The sequence below is a fragment of the Odontesthes bonariensis genome, chromosome 4, assembly GCF_027942865.1.
Source record: "Odontesthes bonariensis isolate fOdoBon6 chromosome 4, fOdoBon6.hap1, whole genome shotgun sequence".
Lineage (NCBI taxonomy): Eukaryota > Metazoa > Chordata > Actinopteri > Atheriniformes > Atherinopsidae > Odontesthes > Odontesthes bonariensis.
In genome coordinates this window covers 35,000,749-35,028,106 of record NC_134509.1, presented here as the reverse complement: position 1 = coordinate 35,028,106, position 27,358 = coordinate 35,000,749, and the positions used below count along the sequence as shown (strand labels likewise).

The window sequence follows — 27,358 nt, the reverse complement described above, 5'->3', positions numbered from 1 at the left end:
CACATCTGTAGTCATGAAGTCCTTCGAGAGACTGGTGTTGGGGTACCTGAAGGACATTACAGACCCCCTGCTGGACCCCCTGCAGTTCGCCTACCGAGCGAACAGGTCAGCGGATGATGCCGTTAACATGGGACTGCACTACATCCTGCAACACCTCGACTCTGCAGGGACGTACGCCAGGATCCTGTTTGTCGACTTCAGTTCGGCGTTCAACACCATCGTCCCAGCCATCCTCCGCAACAAACTCACCCAGCTCACTGTGCCCTCCTCCACCTGTCAGTGGATTACAAACTTCCTGACTGACAGGAAGCAGCAGGTGAGGCTGAGGAGCATCACATCCAGCACCCGGACCATCAGCACAGGTGCCCCCCAGGGGTGTGTACTCTCCCCACTGCTCTTCTCCCTTTACACCAACGACTGCACCTCAAGAGACCCGTCTGTTAAACTCCTGAAGTTTGCAGATGACACAACAGTCATCGGCCTCATCCGGGACGGTGATGAGTCTGCATACAGACGGGAGGTTGAACGGCTGGTCTGCTGGTGTGGTCAGAACAATCTGGAGCTGAACACGCTAAAAACAGTGGAGATGACAGTGGACTTTAGGAGAAGCCCCCCCACTCTGCCACCCATCACCATCACCAACAACGCAGTGTCTGCTGTGGAATCCTTCAGGTTTCTGGGCCCCACAATCTCTCAGGACCTGAAGTGGGAGACCAACACAGTCACTACCATCAAAAAGGCCCAGCAGAGGTTGTACTTCCTGCGGCAGCTCAGGAAGCTCAACCTACCTAAGGAGCTGCTGATCCAGTTTTACACCGCCATTGTTCAGTCTGTTCTCTGTTCATCCATCACCGTTTGGTTCGGATCAACCACCAAACAGGAAAAAAACAGACTGCAACGGACAATAAGGTCTGCAGAGAAGATTATTGGTGTCAGCCTGCCCTCCATCCAGGATCTGTACCTGTCCAGAGTCAGGAAACGGGCAGGTTACATCTCTGCAGACCCATCACACCCTGGACACAAACTGTTTAAACTCCTCCCTTCTGCAAGGCGCTACAGAACTCTGTACGCCAAAACAACAAGACACAGGAACAGTTTCTTCCCTCAGGCTGTCTCTGTGTTAAACAGCTAAAACCGGACTTCAGTGTTTCATCCTTGCACCATGCACCAATTTGCACTTCTGATTTAATCTTGTTCTATGTCTATTTTTTTGTCTATTTTTTTTGTAATTGTTGCACTAAAGAGAGTGAGGTGTAACCGGAGTCAAATTCCTTGTGTGTGTCCACATACCTGGCAATAAAAAGCGATTCTGATTCTGATTCTGATATTATATATTAGCTATTAGCCATATGGCTAACAGCCATAAGGCTTTTTAACAGTGACTGCTGATGTGTTTTTCTCAAATGTATTTATTTATTTATGTATTAATTTATTATTATTATTGTTATTGTTTTAATATACAATCATTGGAAATATTAAAAATAATAGAAAATTTTGAGCTACTTGATTTCCCCCCACTGGGGGATGAATAAAGAATTTTTTCTATTCTATAAGGATGATTATTTACACAAACATTTTTGTGATGATTTTGAGGCATCATACAACAGTTCTCCAAGCACATTCTAGTGATCCCATAACTCTAAAGGTCCGAGCAAAATACACACACCTTCTCCACGTTGCCATAGAGACAGAAGAGGTTGAAGATGCGGCAGCAGTTCATCTTGGTGGGATGTAGTCCACTCACCATGGCAACGGAACTGGAGCCCAAAAGCGAGGAAGAAGATGTGGAGGGAAAGGTCTTCGGCAGGAGTGGTGGGTAAGAGATCATGTCCTGTACCTGCTCACCAATTCTTCTGTATCTGCTGTTAGCAGGCAGAGGCAGCAGGGGGCATTGTGGACCTGTGGGCACAGGTACAAACAAACAAACACACACAAAATACATTGGGGTTAGAAAGAGCGAACAGGGAAGAGAATTTCAGGACAGAGAGAAGGTGATGCAGACAGACAGGCAGTACCATAGCCATTGGATGGATGCTCTCCTAGGATGGCTTGACGCTGCCTTCCCTTCCCCCGCTCTGCAACATAAAGGAATACAAAATTTAAGTTAAATAAGACATGACAGGAGAGTGCTGTTGCCATTGGCAATGGCCCATGTGTGTCCTGTTCTGTCCCGTGTGTGACATTGACACACTTAGCAGTTTTCCAATCCAGTCATTTAGAGTAACTATGAACATATTTGATTCCTGATATGGTTAAACCATCTCACAGAGACTGAAACCTGGCCCGAATCAGTACTTGACTTACACTGACCCTAATCTAACAGTTATCTTACCCTCACCTTACACAAAGTTCCCACTCATAATAAAACTCAATCATTCATGGGGACTTTATAGGGACACACCTACACACACGTACACAAACACTAAAGCATGGGGGTCTCAGTGTAATGTCATGTGAAAGCAAAGCCTGAACAAAATAAATTGTGATCAGACTGACGTAGAAGTGAGAACTCTCTCTTTTTGATATGAAATAAGAATGCAGGCACAGTGGGAAGGACAGAAAGATAACTATTTCTATTATCAGCCTCCACAGAACCTTTAGCACACTCACCAGCCACTGACTGGCTTCACCCTTTGAGGCTCTAGGCAGAGCCAACACAGCTCTGTCCTATTTCAACCCCCACAAAGCTTGGGGGCCTTACTAAAAGGCACAGGATGTTACATCCAATAAAGTATCTAAATCAAGAATATGAGTCTAAATGATAAAAACACTTGAGGAACAGAAAATTAATGGTATAATTCATTGGTATCTTTTATCCATGCATCTCAGGGGTGCAGTGAAAGCAGGTTAAGTAAGTTAGTCCAGAAAGGACTCATGCAAGCAACATTTTCAAGCTCCATCTGAGGGAACCCGAGTCCTTCTAAACTCAAATAAGATATAAAAATAATATGATCTCTCTGCATGGTCCAGGTCTAACCCTTGGTCACCTCACATCTGAACAATCTTGGGAAACCTGTGGACAATCAGATGCCAGAGAAACCCTAATCAACCACTTTTGAGGGAAGCAGTGGCTCTACTTCGAGCTCTTAACTCGACATGTTGTTGATTAGGATAAGCTAAACACCATACAGGGTATATTCATTCTTTGAGTCTACCCAAAGATCATGACCACAGCTGAAATACAGCTGAAAAGATAGATCTGACCAATACAACTGGCAACCTGTGTTGTTTAGGTAATTTAGTCTCTGCTTCCCAGTGCTTTCTTGCATTCTTCTGTAGTGTTTTTATTTATTTATCTATTCATTTATGTATTCTCGTGGAATTTTACAACTTTCGAGTTCTGTCTACAATCTAAAATTTAAAAGTCGGTTGTACTGTTACTGTATTGTGATGCAGTTAGACATTGATTTTTCAAAACATGGCTCTGTGGTCTGAGGATTGCCATGGATGTACATGCATATATAATGTACATCAGTGAGCAACACATTATTCTATGAACAAAGGCCTATATTTGAAAGAAAAAGTACTTGCAGGCGCCAGAGAATAGGCCAGTGAATTGAATCATATGAGAGGCTGTATATAAACCATAATAAGGTCTAATAGGTACTGAGTACCTCTGCTCGTGGCATACAAAATGACCTGTGGATGACAAAGGACCCTGTTGGAGCATTCTCGAGTTACAAATATTCTGGTTCTTTGGTTGCCACTAAACCAGGAAAAAATATATAAAACATCGACTGGAGATGCCATAGCATTATCAGCATTGTCACCTCAGCTAGGGGATTTGGGGTTCAAATCTTGCTTAGGCTCTTGCTACATGCAGTTTGCATGATCTCACTGTGCTTTTCTTTGGTTGCTCCAGTTTACTCCTAATAAATGTGTTTTAGCTTAATTGGTGCTTCCAGATTAACTGTAGGTCATTTTGTTTGATTGTCTGTCTCTGTGTTAGTTCTCTAATTAATCTTTTTAATAAGGATATCAAAAGGAAATTAATTTCCATTTCACAGTTTCAAAATAGACAAACCTTAATGACAAAAATGATCACACAACCTACATCATTATACCATGTGAATTCCTCTGGCAACCCCCTTGAACCAGGCTAGCAAGACTGTTCAACTTGAACTGTCTGAAGCATTCCACATGAGATGCATTCATTTAACAACTCTCTCGTGTACATTTTTTCATGCCATTAAAAACAAATTCATAACTGGTGACACTGCAGTACAAAAAGGAGATATGGACGAGACAGTATCAATGCAACAGCACAGCAGCAGTACTGTGTAAGAACAGTGTAAGAGTTTTTACAAAATAAGGAGTAAGTAGGAAATATCCATTACTAATATACTAATATAAATATATTCCCATGGATGCTGCTCAGTAAAAAAGCTTGGATTTCACTTTGTCAGTTACACTGCTGCATTTTAATTAATTTATCTATTTATTTATCTAATTGGGAGAGCAAAAGTTTATGAATGTCAACACAAAAATGCATGAAAAACTCATCCCGCTGTGAATTTGGATGTTCTTATTTGAATTATTTGAATTTAATATGTTATATGAAATAATAAATTATTATAAATTATTATAATATTACATTATATTATAATATTAAAAAATATTTGAATCCCCCCACGGGGAATGAATAAAGTATTTTTCTATTTTCTATTCTATTCTTCTTCTTTATTAGCATCATACTTACCACTTTTTTTAAAGTCTGTTTGTCAGCAAAGCCTGTCAACTATCATTTAGCTTTTCTTTGGAAATTACAGAGGACTCTCTGTCACCATTTTACTTAAATTATATACATGCCTTGTGTCACAGTAGATTTTTTTCTGAGGAGGACATCTTTATTTTTCCAAAATATTGATACCATCAATCTGAATTTTCCTTTTGTGCGCTGATCAACAGACCCATCGCATATTAAACCACATCCTATTTTTTTTTTAGCAATGCAGTCATGGCATCTCAACTGTTGCGTGGACTTTTTTAGTTCAGAGAATTTTATAAAATTAAGATTTGTTATGTAACACTCATTTTTTCATGTCTCATGTTTGAGTTAAAGAAATTCTAATGAGGCAAATATGTAGGATTATTTGGTGACAGTCCAAATATAATTAGAAGTAAGCAATTATTCATGTAATCAGTTAATAAATCATGACATATAAATCTGTTTTACATTATAACTGATAAAGGATCAGATAAAAACAGTCACTTTTTATCTTGCTTTGCTCATAATGCAAGTACTGGTATTTTGGTTTACAAATAAAAACGAAGTTGAAAATTCAAGCTGATTGATCAGAATAAACAATTTCCAACATTTCTAACTTCACAGCTGTACTGAGTGTAACAGTCAGATTAGCTGCATGTGTTTTGTGTGTGTGTCTGTTTTTTTTTTTGTGTGTGTCCTACCTCGGTGCAGGAGGAAGGGTTTGGTGTAATCCCAGCTGGTGTTGTCATTGCGGACGACGTTCAGTCTGTTGGGCTGCAGGGGGCGACAGAGCACAGCACCTCTGGGTGGGTGTGTGTGCGTGGGCATGAGAATGAGAGTGCATATGTATGCGTGCACCTGAATGTGTGTTTGCTGGAGAATATGTATGTGTGTGTGTGTTTACCCGAGCATATTCGATCTTAAGTGTGCAGCAGCCAGAGTAAATATCAGCACCGTTCAGAGCCAGTTTGGCCTTCTGAGCATCCTCCACTGACTCAAACGTTAACAAGCTCATTAAGGATGACTCATCATGAAAACAAGCAAGCAGACAATCAGAGGACAGAAATTGGACCCGCACAAACCTCAGGGGAGCTGACTGTCAGCTTTAGTAATCTAAACTTAACCTGACTTTGACAAAACAAGTCCTGTCAGCTTGAATCTCCCTCTACAATCCTCCTTCTATCATCATCATCGTCATCTTGCATCCTCAGGAGTGAAAATATGAAATAAATGACAAAGCCAATGAAACACTAAACTACAAAAAAAATAATAATAATAATTTAACTTCTACTGAAGAGCAAAAATGCATATACACTTGCGCACACACACAGAGTCAGGATATTCCACCATGGCTTGGATGCCGTTTCGTTTGAAGATGACGATACGCAGGACATTACCGACAGGGTTACAGACAGTGTACAGCACGTCCTGTGAGAAACAGACAGATCACACCGTCAAACAGCAACTTACACTGTATTCTTCGGCATGAGTATCAACGAGTACAAACTGAGCTTTCGACCAAATAAAACTCAAATTTTATTTTATTTTTTATTATATTTACATTTCAAAACTTATCATATAAAATGTCCAACAGATTTTTACGCATCTATTTAGCAGGATAAGCTTCCTTAAATGTTATGTTTATAAATGTGACTAAGGTTCCATATCTAAAAATAACCTTAAACATGTGAACAAAAGAACAGAAAAGTGAACACCGGATAAAGGCAGGTTCAAAATTCCTGTTTCACTTTGTTGACATTTTAAAATCAATTATGTCCATAAGGAATTTTTTATATATATATATTTTTATAACTATTTAGGAAATACCATCAAAATGCAGAAAAGAGATTTTGGTTATCATAATGATTTCAGAATGAAAATGTTTTATAAATCAGGCTATGAATGAAATATGAACAACAGCTCATGCAAAAATCTTCAGTGTAGAAGTAGCAAAAAAAACTGAAACTACGATTGAGAAAAACAGTCTTTAAAACCCAATAGATTATCTAATAAATAATTAATAGATTTTTTAACAGATTTTCAACACAAACCGTCTCTCCAATTAATTAAGATAACTATTTTTTGTTTTACAAATGTTGTAAAATGTTATTTTCACAGATCAAATTTAATTGCTGTTCATTGGCAAGATGTACCAAAATAAAGGTGGATTGCAAAAGTACTCATCCCCCTTTGGTGTTTTTCCTATTTTCTATATGTACATATATAGATGTGTGTGTGTGTGACTCATATGTGTGGATCTTGTTTAGACCTTTTTGTGACTTCTAAAGATAATTGGTAGCACCAGAATAATTTCAGGGGCTTCACAGCAAGGGCTCATATTTCATTTTCCAGAATTTTTTAAGCTAGATTTTTTAGTTTTTTTCCCCCATTTTAATTAACCGATTTGAACTGTTTCTTTTTAGATTTTGTACATACAATCCACTAAAATGAAAGGTTGTAATAGCCTGGCTGACGCGTCCACATCTCGATGAGATGGTGGTCTGGGAACTAGGTGTGCATTTTCTCGTATTTGAGGCGTGGTTTACGAATGCCTAGAGCCGTTTATTGGGCGCTACGAATGTCTATCAAATGGCGTCTGGTTCTTCCCATGCTGCTTTGCGCGCGATTCATAGCCAATTGTATCACTTATACCAGATGACGTATGTAGAGCGACAGAAATTCGACGAGGAAGAAGAAGACGCTTTACTGTGTATGAGAAGACGATGGCGTTTAACGATTATTTTTAAAAGTAAACTTGCGTTCTAAACACTTTCTAAGGCTGCATCGAACTGTAACGTTGTGTCCGCTGCCATGTTGGATTAACACTCTACAAGCTTTGGTGTCGCGCATAGACGTCGTCATCGTCTTGCTGCCCCCCCCCCCCCCCCGTTCTGTGATTGGTTCCCTAACTCAGGCAAAAATAAGGGCGGTGGTTTCCAGGCTGCCTTTGCAGTGTGAATGAAATCGCGCGCAAAGCAGCATGGGAATTCCCAGGCTATGGTTGTAATACAAAAAGTTGGAAAAACACCAAATGGAGTGAATACATTTTGCAAGCCTATGTTTCTACAACTGTCTTGGAAGACATGTTAAGAAGGCAGAATAGCCCAAAATTAGGATAGTATCATTTTGAAGGCAAATAAGAAGAAAAGGTGAAATGATAGTTCTGGTTACATCAGTTTAAAACATTTTTCATCCAACAGATGAAAAATTTCAAACCATAGTAGGAGTCAGAGATGAGGAAATGCTGCACTCACAGTGGTGATGGGGTACAGTGGGTTCTGGATGGACAGCAGCAGGACTTTGTTTTTGCTGGTGGGGTCGTCTGCATTGGTTGGTCTGGTTATTCTCTGGCTGGTGGAGAAGTTGAAGAAAGCTTGCTGTTCGGCAATGTAGACAGCTTCATGGGCTCCACGCGTCACACAGCGTTCAGCACTCTCCACGCTGTCGAACTCCACCAGAGCTTGGCGCTTAAATGGCATCATCATCACATAACTGCCAACAGAGCAGACAGGTGAGGAGGTAAGAGGAGGTGGGGCTCGAATGCGTATGTTGTGTTGCCATGCTTGAAAAAAAGTCTTTTTTCTTGTTTAACTTTTGTTGTAGTGTCCTAGCTGTCAACTGGGGAAGTGCACGTTCAATAAATAACTGTCATCTACTTCCTCCTCAAACCTCCAAACCCTAAGTAATTCGACCAGTCAGAAGACATTTTAGCCAGATCCTCTTGTTTTAAGGAGGAGGCTTCCCCTAAGAGAAGAGTTTGCCGGATTACTAGAAAGGGCAAGTGGCAAGATGCACAGATTTCACTCCATTAGTTTTCCCGCTCTGGACTACCATAGTAACATGTTGTTACATATGTAATGATGTTATTAACATTGTTAATGTTAATACCAATGTTACATTGTTATGAGTCAACAAAAGTTTACAAACAATGAAAGTGTACATTTTTTAAAGAAGTTTATTACAATCCTATCAGTGCCAACTGTGGTTTTGTCACCCAGTGCATTTAGTAATGTTTATATAGAAGAAACTCATCTATAGTCAGATCCCAAAGCCTGCAGAAAACAGCTTCCCTTTTTAATCAATTGTGTCTATAATACACTCTGCCTTATTCATAACAGCTTACATCTGACATACCCTCCATTCCTGCCTCCTCTGCCTTCAAATAGCTTATCTCTCTTTACTTCTCAGTGACTATAAGGTTACAGCGTCACCATGCAGACAGGAACTAGGCTCAGAATCTCTGTACTTGTAGTCCCAATTTAAAAAAAACAACAAACAAAGGCCTCATCGATAGATTCTGTGAGAATTTTGACCACAGACAGAGTAGACGAGATCAGAGGAAGTCATAACATGCAGTAAAACTATACTGGGTACAGGAAGCTGCTCATTGTGGTTACTGCGCTAGAGTCAGGGTGTCACAATGGACAACAGAAACACAACTGGATGAGGCACACAGAAACCTAAAATTCTGGAAAAATACCTCACATTTTCAAATCATGCACCTAACTGCAGCAACAACAGCAATCCAACTCAGTAATCAATACTGCAGAGTGGCTGCTTTTAGCTATGATTGTTACCTTGGAACTATGTGTTATTACTAGGTGGAATATGTGCAATGCAGTTTAAAGCTACTTTAACATGTATAAACATTATCTAAAGTTTGGGACAAATAAAAGGAGTAACAAAAAGTTTATTTCTACCAGATGTTGCCAAACTTGTCAAGTGCCTCCACAAGGTCGGCTTCTACCACGGCATCACACAGTCCTCGGACGTGGACAACTGGAGACGGAGGGATGCGGTGACTCTCCTTCACACTCTCCTGTACATAAAAAAGAATTGGACTCAGAAAACAATCTGAGAAAGCACCACTGATTAAATTGTTTTCTGAACTTGACAGTGACACATTTGGTTCTAACTCAGATATCTCGGACAGTCCACAGAGCAACACATTCTTCCACAGTGACCTGAGGGTGACGTGACATAAGATGTCATGAGATGACATAAGAAACATTGAAACACTTGTGTGTGTTTAACAGCACCATTAAGTCAGATTGTTGGAACAACAATAAACTTTTTTCGTTTTTTAAATCTATAATATGACATATCTTATCATCATCTCATCACTTTAAACTCTTCACACTAACAAATAACTTAATATGTTCATGTATTATGGCTATGGCTTTCTTTTTGTTTTTAGTGCACCAGTGTGTCAAAGTTGCATAATGTATGTGTGTGTTTGCGTCCCAGATTGCAGATGATACTGTAGACCCTAACTGATGTGACACACTTGTATGCTGCCCTTTTTTTACTAAGCGGTCCTCAAAACCTACACGTTGCTGTGCAGGCAGTCCTAGTCATTTACAAATAATGTATAGAAATAAGGTGGGTGCATGTGTGTCCATTTACTTAAATAAAAGGTCTGTGTGAAGGAAGGCTTCGTAAGTCTGATGACAGGAGTGCACAAACAACTTATTTAGAGCGTTTTACCCACCTGACCCCTGCTGCTCAGACCCTATCGAAATAGAAAAAAAGAACCACAGACACACTCACACATCTCTAATGTAATTCATAAAGAGATCAAAGGAGCACTTTGAGAAAGACAGACAAAGACAGACCCGCTCCCCCTATGTGAACAGTGATCATGAAGTCATCTCTGTGCAGCTGTTGGTCCACAAACACATCAAACCAAGATGCAGAAAAAAGCAACACCCATGGGCGTCGCACCCATGGGAGATGGGGGTGTTTCGACACCCCCACTTTTACAGCAAGATGATTTCACTTTTTTGAATTTTCAATGACCAAATCAAGTTTTAACAAATCTTAAATTATGTTTTAAAGACTCTGTACCCTCTTTAGAATAATTCCATCCAAATTTGAGCAGTGTAACTATTGTAGTTTCCATACAGGATCTAGTTTAGGGCGATCAAAATGCAAAAAAATGCAGTAAAACGGCCCTGTTCTGCATTTGTACAAATCAGAAAAAGGTTTCACAAATCCCAAACAAGGTTTTAATGAATCTATAGCCTCTTTAGAATAATTCCATCCAGATTTGAGCAGTCTAACTATTGTAGTTTCCATACAGGACCTAGTTTAGGGCGATCAAAATGCAAAAAAATGCAGTATATTGGCCCTGTTCTGCACATCGGATGCCAACTTCAGCGTTGTGTCTATGGGCTTGATGTGGTGCTCATGTAACACCCCCACATTTAAAATCGCTGCTCCACCCCTGGCAACACCTCACCCATCAGAAATCTTTTTCAGACCAGGTTTTCAATCAATAAAAGTTCAGTTCAATGAGAAGACACCTGTACTGAATACTGGATGATATTGTTGATATCAGTTTGGTGTAAAGTGAATAAGAATAGTACTCTATTTAAATGTACGTGAAATTTAGTGTTCAGGAGAGTCACATGAAAAACAGCTCTGTCTTTGTGTCTTTTATATCAGGTCTGTGTAGTTGTTCCCATTTATGCTGCAGATATCTATGAGTTGTCTGCACTTGCAAAAGCATTTTCCTTCTAAACTTATAAACAGATTTGTGACCTGTAATTTGGAAACTAATGTAATAAACCTGAGTGTTAACTAGCTCCACCATTAGTAAAATGCTGTTACATCTGTCCAACACCCTGATGATTTTAATCACTTTTCAGCTCGGGGAATGTTTAAAAATAAAAATAAAAATGTGTGAAAACCCTCTTGATACCTGCAATACATTTGTGACTCATGTATGAAATTTAGTCCAGTCCAGAGTTCGCATTTAGAATGAGAACAGGATAAGGTGATGTTGGGAGGTCTTCTTGATAGTTGCAAATAGAACTAAAAGTGTGTCATTCTTTGTGAAGAGAGCTGAGAATCTTACGTCATTGTTGAGATGAGTGTAAACATGTGACAGTTACAATCGGAAAATCTTCTCATAGCAATACGGTTGACAAAAGATGTTTTCTGTCTTTGTCAGGAAGACGTTGAGCAAGTGTGACAGTTTTGCAACCTGACCTTTGTTTTGCAGCAGGTTGAGGCAGGTTGCAAGCTCAGCCACTTTATATCAGCGTACGCAGGAAACCCGCTCTTTCTCATGTCTCTGGCTGCATGGGCCCGCCAGCTTAAGATGGGACAACGTTGTTTCTCATTTTTATAACCTCACAGTATCAGTCCAACACTGTATTTCTATGGCATTAATCATGTGCTCAGTTCAAACTTTCAGATTGATATGTTGTTGATATATTGTTTTTTTTTTTATATTTTTTGTTGTGCATGTTATTTGTGATTCACATTATCATTACCAATGAACTTTGACTGAGACTATTTCCAAAAAAACTATGTTTTATCAGAAGCGTTCATGATTTGCTCTCGTAAATCTGTGCTTTGTTAAATGTGAGCTTTGATGATTGTGAAAGTTTTGTTTGTCTGACAGTGTTGCCAACTTAAAATCCCTTCCTTTATATGTAACATAAGTGTTACTGAAAGGTAAATATGGTCTGCAGCACCATGCTGAATTACCAACCCGCAAAAGTGACTAATGTTCTTTGTTGATCACTTTGATAAAATCATCCTCAACTCATAAAGTCAGTGTAAAAATCTCCATTATGACGACATAAAGGAAAAGTTTAAAACCACGTCTTTGGAACAGAATTAGTCAGCTACTAAACTACTAAATAGCATTCAGACCAGAATTTAAGACTAAATTTGTATTTTATTTATATATCTATATAATATATACAGTATATAAGTTCACTTTCCTTTATTTATTTATTTTTCATCTGCTTGATAGATTTTATAACTTTCAACATGCCTGTGTGAAGAGTTAAAAAATGTTCCATTAAGGAGATTAGCAGCCAATTGGCAATCAGTATATTTGATCATATGCTCAATTCATTGGCAACCTATTACTAACTTGTTGTTTTGTGTAGGCTAGCGTTCACATATTTATATTACTCACTTTATGTTATGTTTTTTCTTTTCTTTTCTTTCTCATGTTAAGTTATTGTCTTATTTCATATTTTCTAACTTTATGTTTTGATACTTGCATTTAGTATATATTTATCTCTTATTTTGCATCTGTAGAGATGCAAACTTGTTGCACTGTACTACAGTGTCAATTGCAATGACAATACAGACTCTATTATGTTTTATTTTATTCTTTTCTATTTTGCAAAGCCTAGCCTAACATATTCAATTGGTGTATTCAATTCTAAGCCTAACAATGTATTTTAAACACCCAACCCTAACCAATTGTGAGTTGTTGGAGTGTATACGCTGAAAGTTTAGCTTTAAAGCTCAATCGGTTATCTCAAGAATTGACAAACACAATAAATTCAACAGATTTCTTCCCAGGACTTTTGGCTGTAGGCAAAAGACCTAAAATGATCTTGATGTCAAGAATGACACCATCTGTTGTTAACAAGAACTATAATCTCACCTCCTTTAATGTTACCTCTGTCTGAGGTCTTCTCTGTTGTTGGAGTTGTTCCTCTAGCCATGTCTCAGTGAAACAAACTATATTACCTTCCTCATATTCTCACTGCTTCCTAGGCAGGACGGCTATTTCATTCATTGGCATCTAGTTGGCATGGTCATAACAGATGTAAAAAAAAGCGCCAAAATTATTAGTAGAAATCATGCAAATTGCGTAAAAATTGTTTTAAAAAATCTGTGTTTTCATAAAAAGATACAAAGAGACACAATATGTCCAGAGCTGCTGGGGCAAGCTGCTACAAGTGTGGTGCCATTCAAGAATTGGCATAGTGAACAGAGATGTGAGATACACAAGCTGAATTTAGTATACATGCCATCTCTTCATTCAGAAAGAAATACAATTAAAACCAGAAATACTGTAATCATTCAAAAGCTATGATTATCTCTGGATCGCATTGTTTGCACCAGGCAGTTTTGACATGGTCATCTCATTCTCATATCAGCTTGATATTTTCTATATTTTTTCATACACACACACATGTATGGAAAAATCACCTGTTCTGTACAAAATGTGTTCTGGTTGAAGTGAAAGACTGAGTTGGCAGTGAGAGCCAACCTCATCCTACAGCCATCAGTAAAAACATGTGATGTAAGTAAGAAAGCACACTTGACTGTACTTACATGGTTCTTGGTTACCATAGCTACAACAAGTGGTGGACAGTTGGTTGAAGCAGAAATTATGTTGATGAGTAGGAAAGATGTTACCAACATACTTGCTAATTTCAACTTGTTGGTGAGAGTGTTGGAATGTACCATGGTTATGGTGACAGCATTTGGAATGAGAAGTTTCCACCTCCTGCACAGTACTGCAGAGGAGGCAGAACACACGTTGCCCTGTCGCCATGGAAACAAATCCTCAGCTTTTTTTTTTGAGTGAACATGTGTGTCTTTATTTAGTCAGTGAGTGTGAGCCTAAGGTTGGATGTTTGGTGACATACAACATCCTTCTTGTCAGCCCTCTGTATCATTATGGCTTTATATGGCCTCAGCTCATCCACTCCAATTCCTCATCCTTCTCCTTCTACTTCTTAGTCATACCTCCCACTACTTTCATCTTCTTTAGCTCCTCTTTTTCCTCCTGCCTTGCACTTCAATGTAAAAATTTGCAAGATCAGCTGCTGAACTTACGAGTTTTTAAGAAGTCGAACAAGACAAGTAGATAGATAATTTATAAAGCCTATTACCACAGCCTGGATTCGCTACATGGATTGGTCATAAAGTGCTTTTCATAGATCTCTTTGTGGGTGCAATGTGTTTATGTTTGCACTTTAATTACTCACGCTTTAAAGGCTTCAATTTACATATTCACATCATAGGAGCTTGTCTTCCTTGTTGAGACAAAAGCATTTCACTCTAACATAATTAATTACATTTTAGGGTGTGGACCTAGTTCAAGGGTAGTGCACGATAATGTTTAGACAAATAATTGTCATGGTTATTGTTGTGGTAAGTCTTTAGGAAATGGATGAGTGTCTCACAATAGACTGTGTACATAAGGAGGCAATGTGTGTCTCTGTACAGCTAATATATGGGTGCCTGATGTTCAGTATGAACAAGGTTTTCATATCAAATCAACCGGTGTCTACGGAAGGCTGCATGTGATAGAGAAATAACGCAATGGAAATTGTTGTTTTCCTTACTGTTGAGAATGGCTGAATAGGGTCCTTGTTGTGTTGATATGAGTAATGCATGTATCTGTATATATCCACAACTGTGGGAAGCAAGCAGAAATCAGTTCACAGGCCAGAAGAAAGGAGAAACTCTCACCGACACACACATGCTCACTCGCACAGCAGCTGCAAATGCTCCAAAATATTCCCTGACCGCTGATTTTCCAGAGATTTTAATAGGTATTCAGTGAAAAATCTTCAGTGGTGAAGCCAAAAGTCTGTCCTAAAGTAGACTTAAATCAAACTTAATTATACTTAGACTTAGAGTTAGACTTGGAGGGATAGTTTGTCTCTTTTGACATGAAGCTGTATGACATCCCATACTAGCAATATCGTTTATGAACATTTTCTTACCCCCTACTGCGTGCTGTGAGCCGAGTTCCGGCCTCGTTTTTGGCGTTGACAAAAGTAGTCCGGCTAGTTGGCTGGGGTTTAAAAAATGAAGAGTTTTGCTTCTCAAAACAATATGCGTTCAAAAGAGTAATACATTTGCATCACAAAATCGTTCTCTAGGAAAAAGTCAGACCTCATAATCGCTTGGCGCTATTTTCTCTCCCTTCGTATCACTGCGTGCTGCCGCCTGCCGACAGCCGCGCCTGTTTCACAGTGTTTACTGCTCGGAAGCAGGGGACTGCTCGGTCTGCACTTCGGTCTGCACAGTCTACACAGCACGCAGTGATAGGAAGGGAGAGAAAATAGCGCCAAAATTTGTACATATTTGAGTTTTATTATTGCTCAACCTAAAAATGTTGTGCCTGTATAAAGACTAAAGAAAATGTCTACACATCACCAACAGTCACAATCTACACCTGCACATCTACCTGCCACCTTCAGAAGTTCTCTGATGACTCTGTTATCAGAAATGGGAATGACAAGTCGTATAGAGCATTAATTCAGGAATTTGTAAACTGGTGCCAGCAGAAACACCAACAGATCGATGCAAGGACAATAACGGAGCTTGCTGTGAATTTCCACAGGTGCCCCAACTTCACACTCACACCAGTGAACATCCATGGAAGGGACATTGACTTGGTGACATCTTACAAGTACCTAGGTGTTCATATGAACAATTGACTGGACTTTAAACACCACAGTACTTTTTTAAAAAGAACAGACCAGACTCTACTGCTCAGAGGCTCAGGTCTTTTGGGGGTGTGGGTGGCACTCTGATTAGGAAGGCCAGGTCTTTCCAGGGAAGCCCTCCTGAACTTGTGAAGGTGGTGGAGGAGAGGAGGACAACAGCCAAGCTGTTATCAATCATGGACAGCAAAAATCACCCCCTACAAGACAAACTCACTGTACTGTGGACCTCCTTCAGTGAAAAGTTGTTCCACCCAAAGTGTGTGACAGAAAGATATCACAGGTCATTCCTTCCTTCAGCAGTCAGACTGCACACTGGGGGCTTCCATTGCCTTTTACATATGTGTATAAATATAGAAATATATATTTTGTATATGTATGTACAGTACAATAACACCCCCTCACCTGGTTAACCATTTTATTATTCTGGACTCCAGAACTCCATAAAGCTAAAACTGCTTACTATTCATAATTAATTGAAGAGAATAAGAACAATCCCAGGTTTCTTTTCAGCACTGCAGCCAGGCTGACGAAGAGGCCGAGCTCTGTTGAGCCAGGTATTCCTTTAACCCTCAGTTGTGATGATTTCACGAGCTTCTTTAAATTGTTTCTATTAGATTCATGGAGTCCTTCCCACTATTATCAGTGATGTATCATCAAGTACAGCAGCTTTAGAAGTATCTTTAGAACCTGATTTGTATTTAGACTGTTTTTCTCCAGTTGATCTCTCTAACAACAGCAATAGTCTCTTTTAAACCATCAACCTCTAAACCATTGGATTAATCTGTCTCTGTTGGCAGGCTATGTACCACAGACTGTGAAGGTTGCTGTAATTATACTTTTACTTACAAAAACCTACTCTTATTCCAAAACTGTTAATCATCAACCTATATCTAACCCCTCCTCCCTTTTATGTCTAAAGTTTTTGAGAAAACTGTTGCAGCTAAACGTTATGATCTTTTACATTTAAAAAATATTTTTGAAGAGTTTCAGTCAGAGTTTCAGATTCAGAGTGCATCATAGCACAGAAACTGCACTGGTGACAGTTACAAATGATCTCCTCTAAGCCTCTGATAGTGGACTTGTGTCTGTGCTTGTCCTGTTGGATCTCAGTGCTGCATTTGATATAATTGACCACAGCATATTACAGAGACTTGAATACGTTATTGGGATTAAAGGAACTGCATTAGGCCGGTTAAGTCATACTTATCTGTATGTAAATGAATAATCTTCCTCGCACACCAGAGTAAGTCATGGAGTTCAGCAGGTCTCCGTGCTTGGACTAATTCTTTTCACTCTATATATACTTCCATTAGGCAATCTTATTAGACAGCGTGGCATAAATTTCCATTACTATGCTGATGATATTCAGCTATACTTATGAAACCAATCAGTTAGTTAGGCTTCAAGCATGTCTTAAAGACATGAAGCCCTGATGACTTAGAATTTTAATAATAATATTATAATGATAATAATTGGATTTAAGTTTCTGTGCAATCTGTTGGTTTCCTTAGCTCGGCTTTCTTTGAATTGGCTCTGTATGTATGAATTGGACTAATTTGGGATTTAATTAATTGGATTTGATTGGATTATGATTTTTTTTACAATGAATTGGATTCTAATTGACTTGAATTGGGTTTTGAGATGAGAGGACAAAAAGTAGGTGGAAAAAATGGGTACATGGGTGCCTGGTGCTGTTGCTTCACAGCAAGAGGGTTCCTGGTTCGAATCCCAGCTGGGGCCTTTCTGTGTTTTTGCATGCTCTCTCTGTGTATGTGTGGGTTCTCTCCAGGTAATCCTGCTTCTTCCCAACGCCCAACAACATGCATGTTAGGTTAATTGATTTCTCTAAATTGACACTGGGAGTGAGTGTGAGCATGCATGGTTGTTTTCCTCGTTTGTCTCTGTGTGGCCCTGTGATGGACTGGAGATCAGGGGTCCGTTTCACAAAGCAGGTTCAACAAACTCTGAGTCTATTCCTGAACTCTGAGTTGATCTACTCTGAGATAGAAAACTCTGAGTTTTCGGTTCCAGAAACGCTGATTTGAGTGAGTTTATTCAACTCTGAGTAGTTTCACCTTGAGTTTAGCGCGTGCGCCACAACTTTAAAAAGCCAGCATCAATGGAGCCCCGATTCGACGAGTCACCATGGCAACGGGGAAGAGGAGGGGTTACGTTTTTTCACCAACCTTGAATTGCAAATCTCAATGCGCTCATACGGCGAGTTTCAATACGTTTTTATAAATAAGTGCACCGCTGCAGCAGCAAAAGTGTAAGTTTAAATGTAGTCCTTTGCAATCACAATAATATTACAGGGAAACTGCTTGAATGGTAGCCCATTCATTTATTTCATTTAGGTGCATTCCCGCGGGGGAGAAGCGCATTTAGCAGCAGTTTAAGATGAAATTTAAAAACATTGTTCAAACAGGTGAGACCTCGGCATGGAGGTACCTCATTTTGATCATTTTTTACACTGTAAAGTAAATATTAAGTGGCTAGTTCACAGTGCAGTTGTTTTATCCCCAACATAATGCTGTTTTCACACACAAATTTCTTCTCATCTATATCATGTTCTGTTAAATAATTAAGCCTATTTAAACTAACACAGACTTCTACTCAGCCAACAGAAAGAAGGCAGATGCCCGTAAAACGGGTGGTGGCCCAGCACCGCCACCTCTTACGGAAGCAGAGGAGCTGGCCCTAAGCCAGAAAATTGGAGGGCCAGTGGCTGAGGGAATCCCTGGAGAGAGTCCACCCCCAAGACACAAGTGTCTTTATAAAATATAATAGGCCTATATCTATATTTTTTAAGCCTATTGATACACATATGTATTTGCCTTTTTTTCTTTTGTCCCAACAAAATTCTGATGGTGCTGCTCAAAACGATAATTGTCTGGAAATGCTAAAACATCTCTGATAACCATCTCCCGACGAATATTTAATTCTCTGCGCAGTAATGCTGCACCTTCATCCACGGGATCGTTGTCGAAAGGCTCATGCCATGTTCGTGAAAAAAGTCGTCTCCTACTGTGCCTAATGGACTTCTAGAAGTAGAAGAACTCGCTCTGCTGACTGAATGAATGAGGAAATCAAATGGCGTGTGGCTGAAAGAGGGCGGAGACAGAGAGAAACTCGAGGTTCATTGAGTAAAACCTGGTCCCGACCAGGTTAGGTTCATAGAGTCTGTTATGACGGTCTCTTTGTGAAACAGGCTAGAGTTACCCCTCTTTCTCGGGGTTGAGTTACCTCCCTTTGTGAAACGGAAAACTCGAGTTTCCCTCATTTCAGGGTTAATAAACTCAGAGTTTTCACTAAACCTGCTTTGTGAAACGGACCTCTCTGACCAGGGTGTACCCTGCCTCTCACTCAACGACAGTTGGGATAGGCTCCAGCCCTTGAACGAGGAACCCTCTTGCTCTAAGGCAACGTGTTGAAATTTTAAGAAAACGCATGAGTGATGTGTTCATCAAATATTAATATGAAGCTAATTTTAATGTATTCCAACACATTTTCTACACTGTGCTCATCCATTATTGCAAAACAACCATCATACACAATAGCGCCTTAACCTTCCTTAATCTGCATTCTCTCTAATAGTTCAATTCAATTCAGTTTATTTATATTGTGCCAAATTACAACAAATGTCATCTCAAGGCACTTAAATAATATAGTCCAATTCAAGCCAATTGGAGTTCAATTCATTGTTAATTGTAGTTGGCAGGGAGTGACTCATCTGATAGAAAAATAATCCCCATTACCTCAGACGAGAATTTTGAGTTTATAATGTCAGTCACTACTTTCGCATTGATTTCATGACAGCACTATGATAATCTTCTAAATGGCTCAGTTTCCACCATCAACGTGAATGTCCTCAGATTTAGCTTGAATGCCTGCTCGTCAAATCTAATTTTCACAGCTGTTCCATATTATCTCATTTACAACCTCTTTGTTTATTTACTGGCTTAATTTGTCTCTGGGTTCAGGTTTTTTTTATGTTAACTGTACTGATGACATTCATCTTCTAAGAGTCCTACCTGGTCAAGTTGCAGGATTCACTCTAAACTTATCTGGACACTAAGATTCCACCAGGCTAAATGGCACTCCTGTCACGAGAGTGGTTACAGATCCAATCACAAAGACAGACAGATGGTGTCACTTCCTGCTGACTGACAGCACTTCCTGTCACGGCGACAACCTCACTGATATGCCATATTGTGTCACCAAGCAGAGAATCAGAGCCAGACATGAGTGGTAAACAGGTCATGAGCATACTGATTTGCTATCAGAGATGGAAAATAAACACAATCAGTCCACTAAATCAGATCAGTAGAAAAATACAAATATTCACCTGCCAAGTAAAACACATCCATAATTATCTCCTAACCCTCATTAAACACTCCTAAAATGACCTCACTGAAAATGTAATGGAAAGGTCCACAATTAAATAAATGCTTAAACCTTGCATTCTCAACATTTTGGGTCAACAGGCTGGAGTCTGCACTGACTTCATAGCCCTAAATCTTGGGGTATTTCAAGTATTTTGACTTTTGCAGTATTGGATGTTATTCACCATTCAGGCCACAAGGCACACTAACATGATTCAATGGCTTGAACGACCAATGTAGCATTTGGGACTCCCATCATCAGAAAGTTCACAGACAGTGCACCATGTGCTTCCACAACAGCAAAAGTGAAAGGCAGATGATGTCCTCGTGGCTGATGGGGCTGCTCTTGTTTCCATTTGTTGGTCACTGGCTGCTCCACCTCTTTGCCAGTAAGCTTTGGTTGGTGTGTAGTGAATGCCACACACAGTGATCTCGCTGAAGAGCTTTTTCACCTTTAGTGTTTCTCTTTTCATTTAAATTGCTTAAAATAAAATAATCATACACCTGCTGATGGATCAAATTCTGGCAGTTGACTCGAAAACAGAAACCAAACTAAATGATGCTTTCTTTGATGTTGGACTTTAGACTACAGTGCTGCGATTATGGTTATGTTGAAGATTTAATATGCAGAACTCGCAAAAATACAACCAAAGATTTGGACATTTATTTGGAACCAGGACTGTTCTTATTCACACACACACACACACACACACACACAGAAGCTGCTACTCAAAGTTCTAGTTAGACTGAGTATCAGGGTCAGTTTAGGGTTCAGGCACTGAAACATGTGAACAGAGGGAACTGCTAATTTAAAGTGCCTACAGTGCACGATGGACAACCTGCTGCACCTGATAAGTCACATAATGTCCTAAATGACAGACAGTGTTGAGATGAAGTGGCTTTTAAGCAGTTTTCTTTGGCAAGAAAAGAAAGAAAAAAAACTTTTAAAGAAATTGTGAGTACCTCTTTACCACCTAAAAGGCTTCACTATTTCAAAGCCTACTTACTCTGTAAGTGCATATGTGGACCTACTGAACAAACGAAGGAACATGAGGATCCTGCCATCATTCTTAAACCTAAAACTAAAAACGCTCAATCTTTAGGCCGATGCTGCAGACATGAAAGCAGACTGAGAAACAGTGATGCTGACTGCTCTGCCCCTGTGTGATAAAATGCACATCGCGCTTTTTTTTTCCTACAGTAGAGATAAGTGAGTGATAATCGTAAAAAATAAAAGGAACACACCTCTTGAAAATGAAGGTGATTTGAACTGTCTTCTCCTTGTTGCTTTCCCTATGCATTTACAGTGATGCTTTTATTGTGTTCATGCGACTCGTTATTTATCACCGTGAACAGTTTGGGACACATTTTCATCAGTCTGAGCCTCTGCGTCGTTCCTCACCTTCCCACCGCTCCTCCGGTTTCTGCCATCGATGCATCCGCTCCCCGCTGCCTCTTCACTGGCCGAGTCCTCCTCCTCCTCCTCCTCCTCCTCCTCATCTTCCTCTCCGTCCTCTAGCTCTCTTACATCGGTCTTCTCCTCCGTCCGCAGCCGTTTGGCCGCCCGGTGGTATCCCCCTTCTTCTTCCTTATCCTCCATCACAGGCGAGATGTTAAATCAGAGATTTTCGGTTAAAATGAGGAAGAGACGATGACACCTGCTAGACATGACTCTCAATCTCTCTCTCCCTCTCTCTCTCTCACTGCAGATTTGGGTTGCTTCTCTCCGAAGATATGAAAAACAACAGGACGTCTCACTCTGCTGCAAGGCCTGTTTGTTAAGCTTTCATGTTACCATATTAGCCTCAGCCTTGACAGAGTTTCAAAATGTTGAAGATTAGAGATCCCAAAATAGACCCGAGTGGAACACTGAGTGTAATTATAGACGCGTGTTACTGTGTTGCAAAATCCTCACAGAAGAAAAATAAAAAACGAACTTTCCAATTCATTGTGATGAGCTGGTTCAACTGTAGTAAAGAATCCTTTTCAGGTGGGATAAAAAAAAAGAAAAAAAACATGATATAAATATGTCTCTTAACCAACTGAACAACCTTGTGAAAAAAAGGTCAGAGTTCTGTGAGTTACATACTTCCACTGATTTCTTTAGATTTTATGAACTTGCTTCATGAACTTGTTTCCACCAGACTTCTTCCCCTCTGAACTTTTATATTGCACTTGACATTGCTTTGTCTGCTCATTTTAGGATAATTTTGCTATCAGATTCGGACGAATAGATAGTATATGCAAATATGATGACATTCTGTGATTCGTGCACATTTTCTCAGATTCGACCCCATTAATCCAACACGTCTAAAACAAACACCTTTAATTAGTCAAAGAACTGTAAAATAATTCCTTAGTACCAACTCAGTTGTTACTGTAGGATAACCCCTGAGTATTAAATCTGTTGTCCCCTCATGAGCTCCTGACACAAAGGCTGAGAAACTTAAGAAGTGAAGACGGAACTTCACCTGATTCAATCAGACTAAACTGAATTTTATTATGCTGCTCTCTCTTCTCGTAATTAATTGCAAAAATAATCTGAATCTTAAAGAGCTGGTTTCATTAGATAGATAAAACATTTAAACATAAGAAGTAGTTATGTCTGGTTCTAAATGCTGTAAGTGATCATTCTCCCTCCATTTATCCTGCAGTAGCTGTAGCTATTAAATTTGTTGAGGTTTTGGTGTCTTAAACTTTTATTATTTTAACTTTTGAAGTTTTACAGTTCCCTTTTATGATATCTACATGTATATAACATTTTAATTTCAGTGTTTGTGCATTGGGGCTGCACGGTGGTGTGGTGATTAGCGCTGTCGTCTCATAGCAAGAGGGTTCCTGGTTCAAATCCCTGTTGGGGCCTTTCTGTGTAGAGTTTGCATGCTCTCCCTGTGTATGTGTAAGTTCTCTCCAATTACGCTTGCTTCTTCCACCATCTGCATGTAACCACCGTGTCAGGTTAATTAGTGTCTCTAAATTGTAAAAATACACAAATAAAAAGCTCTGAAAGAAAGTTAAAGTTAAATGAGAGGTGTCTCTGAGATATTATGGAGAACAGTCAGTTGTCTCTCTCCAGCTGTTTCCTCTACATAGAGGTCAGGTTACCACAGTGACTACACACCTGTTAAACTGAATGTCAGCATCAGAAGAGTTGCACCAATTTCAAAATGTCTCAGGAAATATCATCGTTGATGTAAAAAGCAGAGTGTCTTTTGTTTTAAATTCACTGATAAGAAATTGTACTGATTTCCTGATTATGTACGCAACACATTGTTACATAGTATTAGTCCTTGAAAATACAGCAGGGTTCATGGTGTTCTGTCAGGTTCCAACTCATCTTCTGTCTGCTTCCGATGTCTTCTAAAATAATTTAATAATCAGGTTTTAAATGCACATAAGACCAGGTTTACTTTTCTACGTGTGGCTGCTGCAGTTCAAATGTTATTTGGTACTCACCTCACTCTTGCTGAGTCATACAAATCCTGTATCACAAAAAAGCTGAGTAGAGCAAACTGTGATGTGATTAGGCTTCAAATGTAACCATTAAACGATACTTTCTTGGTAGAATTAATGGTGGTTATTCAGTGAAACCCCGTTTGCCACTCTACGTTAACCACCAGTATCCAGGTTCATAAACATGATGGCTCTTTGTCTCAGAAAGTTTGATAGACTTCTTTTCTGACAAGAGGAAATTATATCAAATAAAAAGTATTCTCAAAGTTCTATTGTTTAATCAACCAACCTCACATTTAAATCTTATAACCACAGTACACAGTCCAGTAGCCATGGTACATCCTATTCCGTTCTATGTTAAAAAACAAATCATAAAATTTTGTGACTGGCAGAACGTAACCCGATGTTTGTGTGAGAGACAGAGTAAACAGCTTCACCCTTCAGTGCATGGTATGTTGTCATGATTAAAGCTGCAGGCATTAACTCTTTTCTTTACATAGTGATGCATCTTATAATAAACAATCTTTGGTTTCACTGACACATCCTTCTCTCTCCCTCAAGCCTGCTAAAGAGTCATGCAAAGTCCCAACCTTGTATTGATTTGAACAAACAACCATTTAATTGAATTATCTAATCATTTATTTATTTTCCGTAATAATAACCTTCCCTCCTATTATTGTTATCATGAATTATGAAATTAATTTTATACAATAAGTTACAATAACTTAAATACCACACGAAGAATAGAGTACAAACAAAGAAACCCTACCAACCACATATTCTTTGTAGCAGAGATAATATTCTATCGTGAAATTGCCCGAGAGAGAAAAGCTGGTGATTTGTGTTGTTCAGATGTTAGAGAGCATGTCAATGGTTGGACACCACCAGGTGGCAACAGTGACCTGCTTTAGTTCTGAGGGTTCCCTTGATCCTTATTTGACATTTGTACACATACACTCGGTCTGGGTAGAGTCGAATCAAAGTCACGTGGCCAGAAAAGCTTAAAAAAAAAAGAAGAAGCAAGGCTATATAGATAAAAACAAATAATAATTCACAGGTGCTGTTTATATTGTGCTGTTCATGTTATAATTGCACTTAAATGATTATACTAAAAAGTGTAGTGACAATAACAACAAAAACACACACACAGAAACTGACACAGTCATGGGGAGAAAAAAATTCAACACGCCATCTTTTTGACGCAACACATCTGCAAATCAAACAGGGAGGTCTTGCAGCAAACCAAGACACCAAAATACAAGACATTAAAGTGCCCAATCATTTTAGATGAGCTCTCATGTATGGTCGCTCAGAATTGTTTGTGGTTTTTATGCCGCCTGTGAGCCCCTTTTCACTTTTCAGTTTGCTCAAATGTCAGAACAGAAATAGAATCAGTTTAATCATATGTCAAAAGCTCTCCATAGTTGTGACAGCTGCTGATTATGAAGAATGACTACAGTATCAAAACTACAATGTAGCGGATGGTGAATAGAAATTGCTAAGATTGTTTAAATACATAGATAATAATTTTCTTTCTGCTGTGATGTCTGTTCACGTCAAGTTTCAGATTTAACAGCATTTCAGTTGCTTTATTTGTTAGCCACTGATTCAGCACGTATGTGCCGTTAGAGATATTGGAAGTAATGTGGAAACATCTTCTCGACAATGGTACAAATATCAAAATATAAATTTATCAATGGATTATGAAAAAAAATACTTCAGTACAAGTAAAAGAACAGCGTGAGAAACTTCACTTAAGTAAAAGTACAGAACTGCTCTAACTGCAGTAAGAATACTGAGTTAAAAGTAGATTAATAAAGCTGTTAGAGTTGAAGCTGCTGGAGGTGAAGATAGTGTGAATGATATTATACACAGATTTATACAATAAGATCTGAGGGGTTGTGAGATGGCAAAGGAAAGAGGATATCACTGATACAGTACAAGCACATCTAAGTTAAGAATAGTACTTGGGTAAATGTGCTTGATACTTTGCTCCATTGCCCCTTTTATACGTTTCTGATGGCTCAGTCAGTGATAATATGTGTCAGTATGTGACAAATACAATATCAGTAAGTGAAGAATAAATCAAATAAGATTTGATTAAGTTCATGGAGAGTTTGTGGCTAAAGTCAGATGCTCTGGGGTCAAGTCTGTGGGCCTTGCTGCATCATCAGATTCTCCTCTCCCAACAAAGATCTAAGATTTTTGGATAAATTGATTTTATACGGATAATCGTTGTCATGGTCTGTGGTTTTTGGCTTGTTTTTTTTTCATTCGAACAACACTTTCCTGTGGAGTTTTAATTTTGAGATGTCCCCTGCTCTTGTTTGTTTCTTCATCTTATGTTGAACCTTTTTCCTGTCTTTTGAAATCCTTTGTTTTTGTTAGAGTGGTTACCTTTCAATCTGAGGGTTGCTGGACTGATCCCCAACTTCCTCAATTCACATTCTGACAGTGTTGTTTCACTTATATCTTGCTTTGGATGAAAGCATCTGCTAAATGAATGTAACATAATTTTGAAATTAGGTTTCTTTCTGTTTAATTTCCTGTTTAATTGTACAGTTCTGTGACGTTCAGTCGTTGTAACTTTCCTCATGAATCTTTTCCTGTTAATGTCAGACAAGAAAAGCTAGTGATGCAAGAAAAAAATTACACAAGGCCTGAGGAGGTGATTCCTATTTCAGATTGTGGTGCAGATCAATTGGTAATTTAGGCCAGATTCTATAATTGATCTCTAAAATAACGGTATCAGATGTCTGTGCACACTGAAAATATTTTAAATAACCACAGCTCAAGCTTCAGCTTTATCTGCTGCATTAAGCCCTCGGGCTCACAATGCTCAACAACTATATGGTATTGTAAAACCATGTATACAGTGTCAGAGAAACATTTACATCCAGACTACTTATCATCGATAAACAGTAAGTATAAATTGCTTGTTACACAGTGTTGTGTTTTTTTATGCTGATGCACTGAACTTTATAACTATTTCTGAATACCCATCAAAAAGTTTTCTGATATGAGTTTTATCATAATAACCCAGATTGTCTCAACTGGTGTTTATTGTAGGCTTCACTGTACCACAGTACCTATTAGTAAAGATGATATCGGTCTTATTTGGAAATCTAACCTGTTGTCCGCTTTTCTACTGACGTGTGCAGTATCGTGTTAAGATCTAAACAGCTCTGCTTATACTTGTTCAGAGGTGAAGGCTGGTACATAGAGGAGACGGGACCTTTGGAGTCAAAATTATGGACCCAACTGCCCCTTCATGATGGGCTTCAACCTATTACTGATATATTATATCAATATAATAGAATATTTGATGCTAAAATAGGTCTACATGAACCACATGTTTTAAACCACAGACCCTGCGGCTAACATCATCAGTTCAAAACAAGATTCCAATGAAAATATACACAATTTATTGTACGAGGTAATCTTGATAGAATAATACAAGGAAATGAGACATATCCAGTTCAAAGAACCTCCCTCTGCCTGTGGTTCCCCTCCAGTTGTAAAGAGGCATTTGTTGTAAGCTGTATACAGACTGAGAACACAGTATTATATGAAGAGCAGGAGCGCAGACG

The 27,358-nt window shown here is 39.0% G+C and overlaps 1 protein-coding gene across 1 annotated transcript in view; it reads right to left on the bottom strand.

Moving 5' to 3' along the window:
• LOC142379028 (heterogeneous nuclear ribonucleoprotein L-like) overlaps positions 1-22,032 on the bottom strand; it is a 28,511-nt gene extending 6,479 nt beyond the window's left edge. Inside the window, exons 1-8 of the mRNA XM_075464094.1 lie at positions 21,718-22,032; positions 9,409-9,527; positions 7,963-8,200; positions 6,051-6,136; positions 5,613-5,709; positions 5,410-5,482; positions 2,016-2,075; positions 1,667-1,899 (exon numbers count right to left, since the gene is read on the bottom strand). Coding sequence (XP_075320209.1) covers positions 1,667-1,899; positions 2,016-2,075; positions 5,410-5,482; positions 5,613-5,709; positions 6,051-6,136; positions 7,963-8,200; positions 9,409-9,527; positions 21,718-21,915 — 1,104 coding nt within the window. The 5' untranslated portion in view covers positions 21,916-22,032. The remainder of the gene's footprint in view (positions 1-1,666; positions 1,900-2,015; positions 2,076-5,409; positions 5,483-5,612; positions 5,710-6,050; positions 6,137-7,962; positions 8,201-9,408; positions 9,528-21,717) is intronic.
• Positions 22,033-27,358: the final 5,326 nt, after the last annotated feature.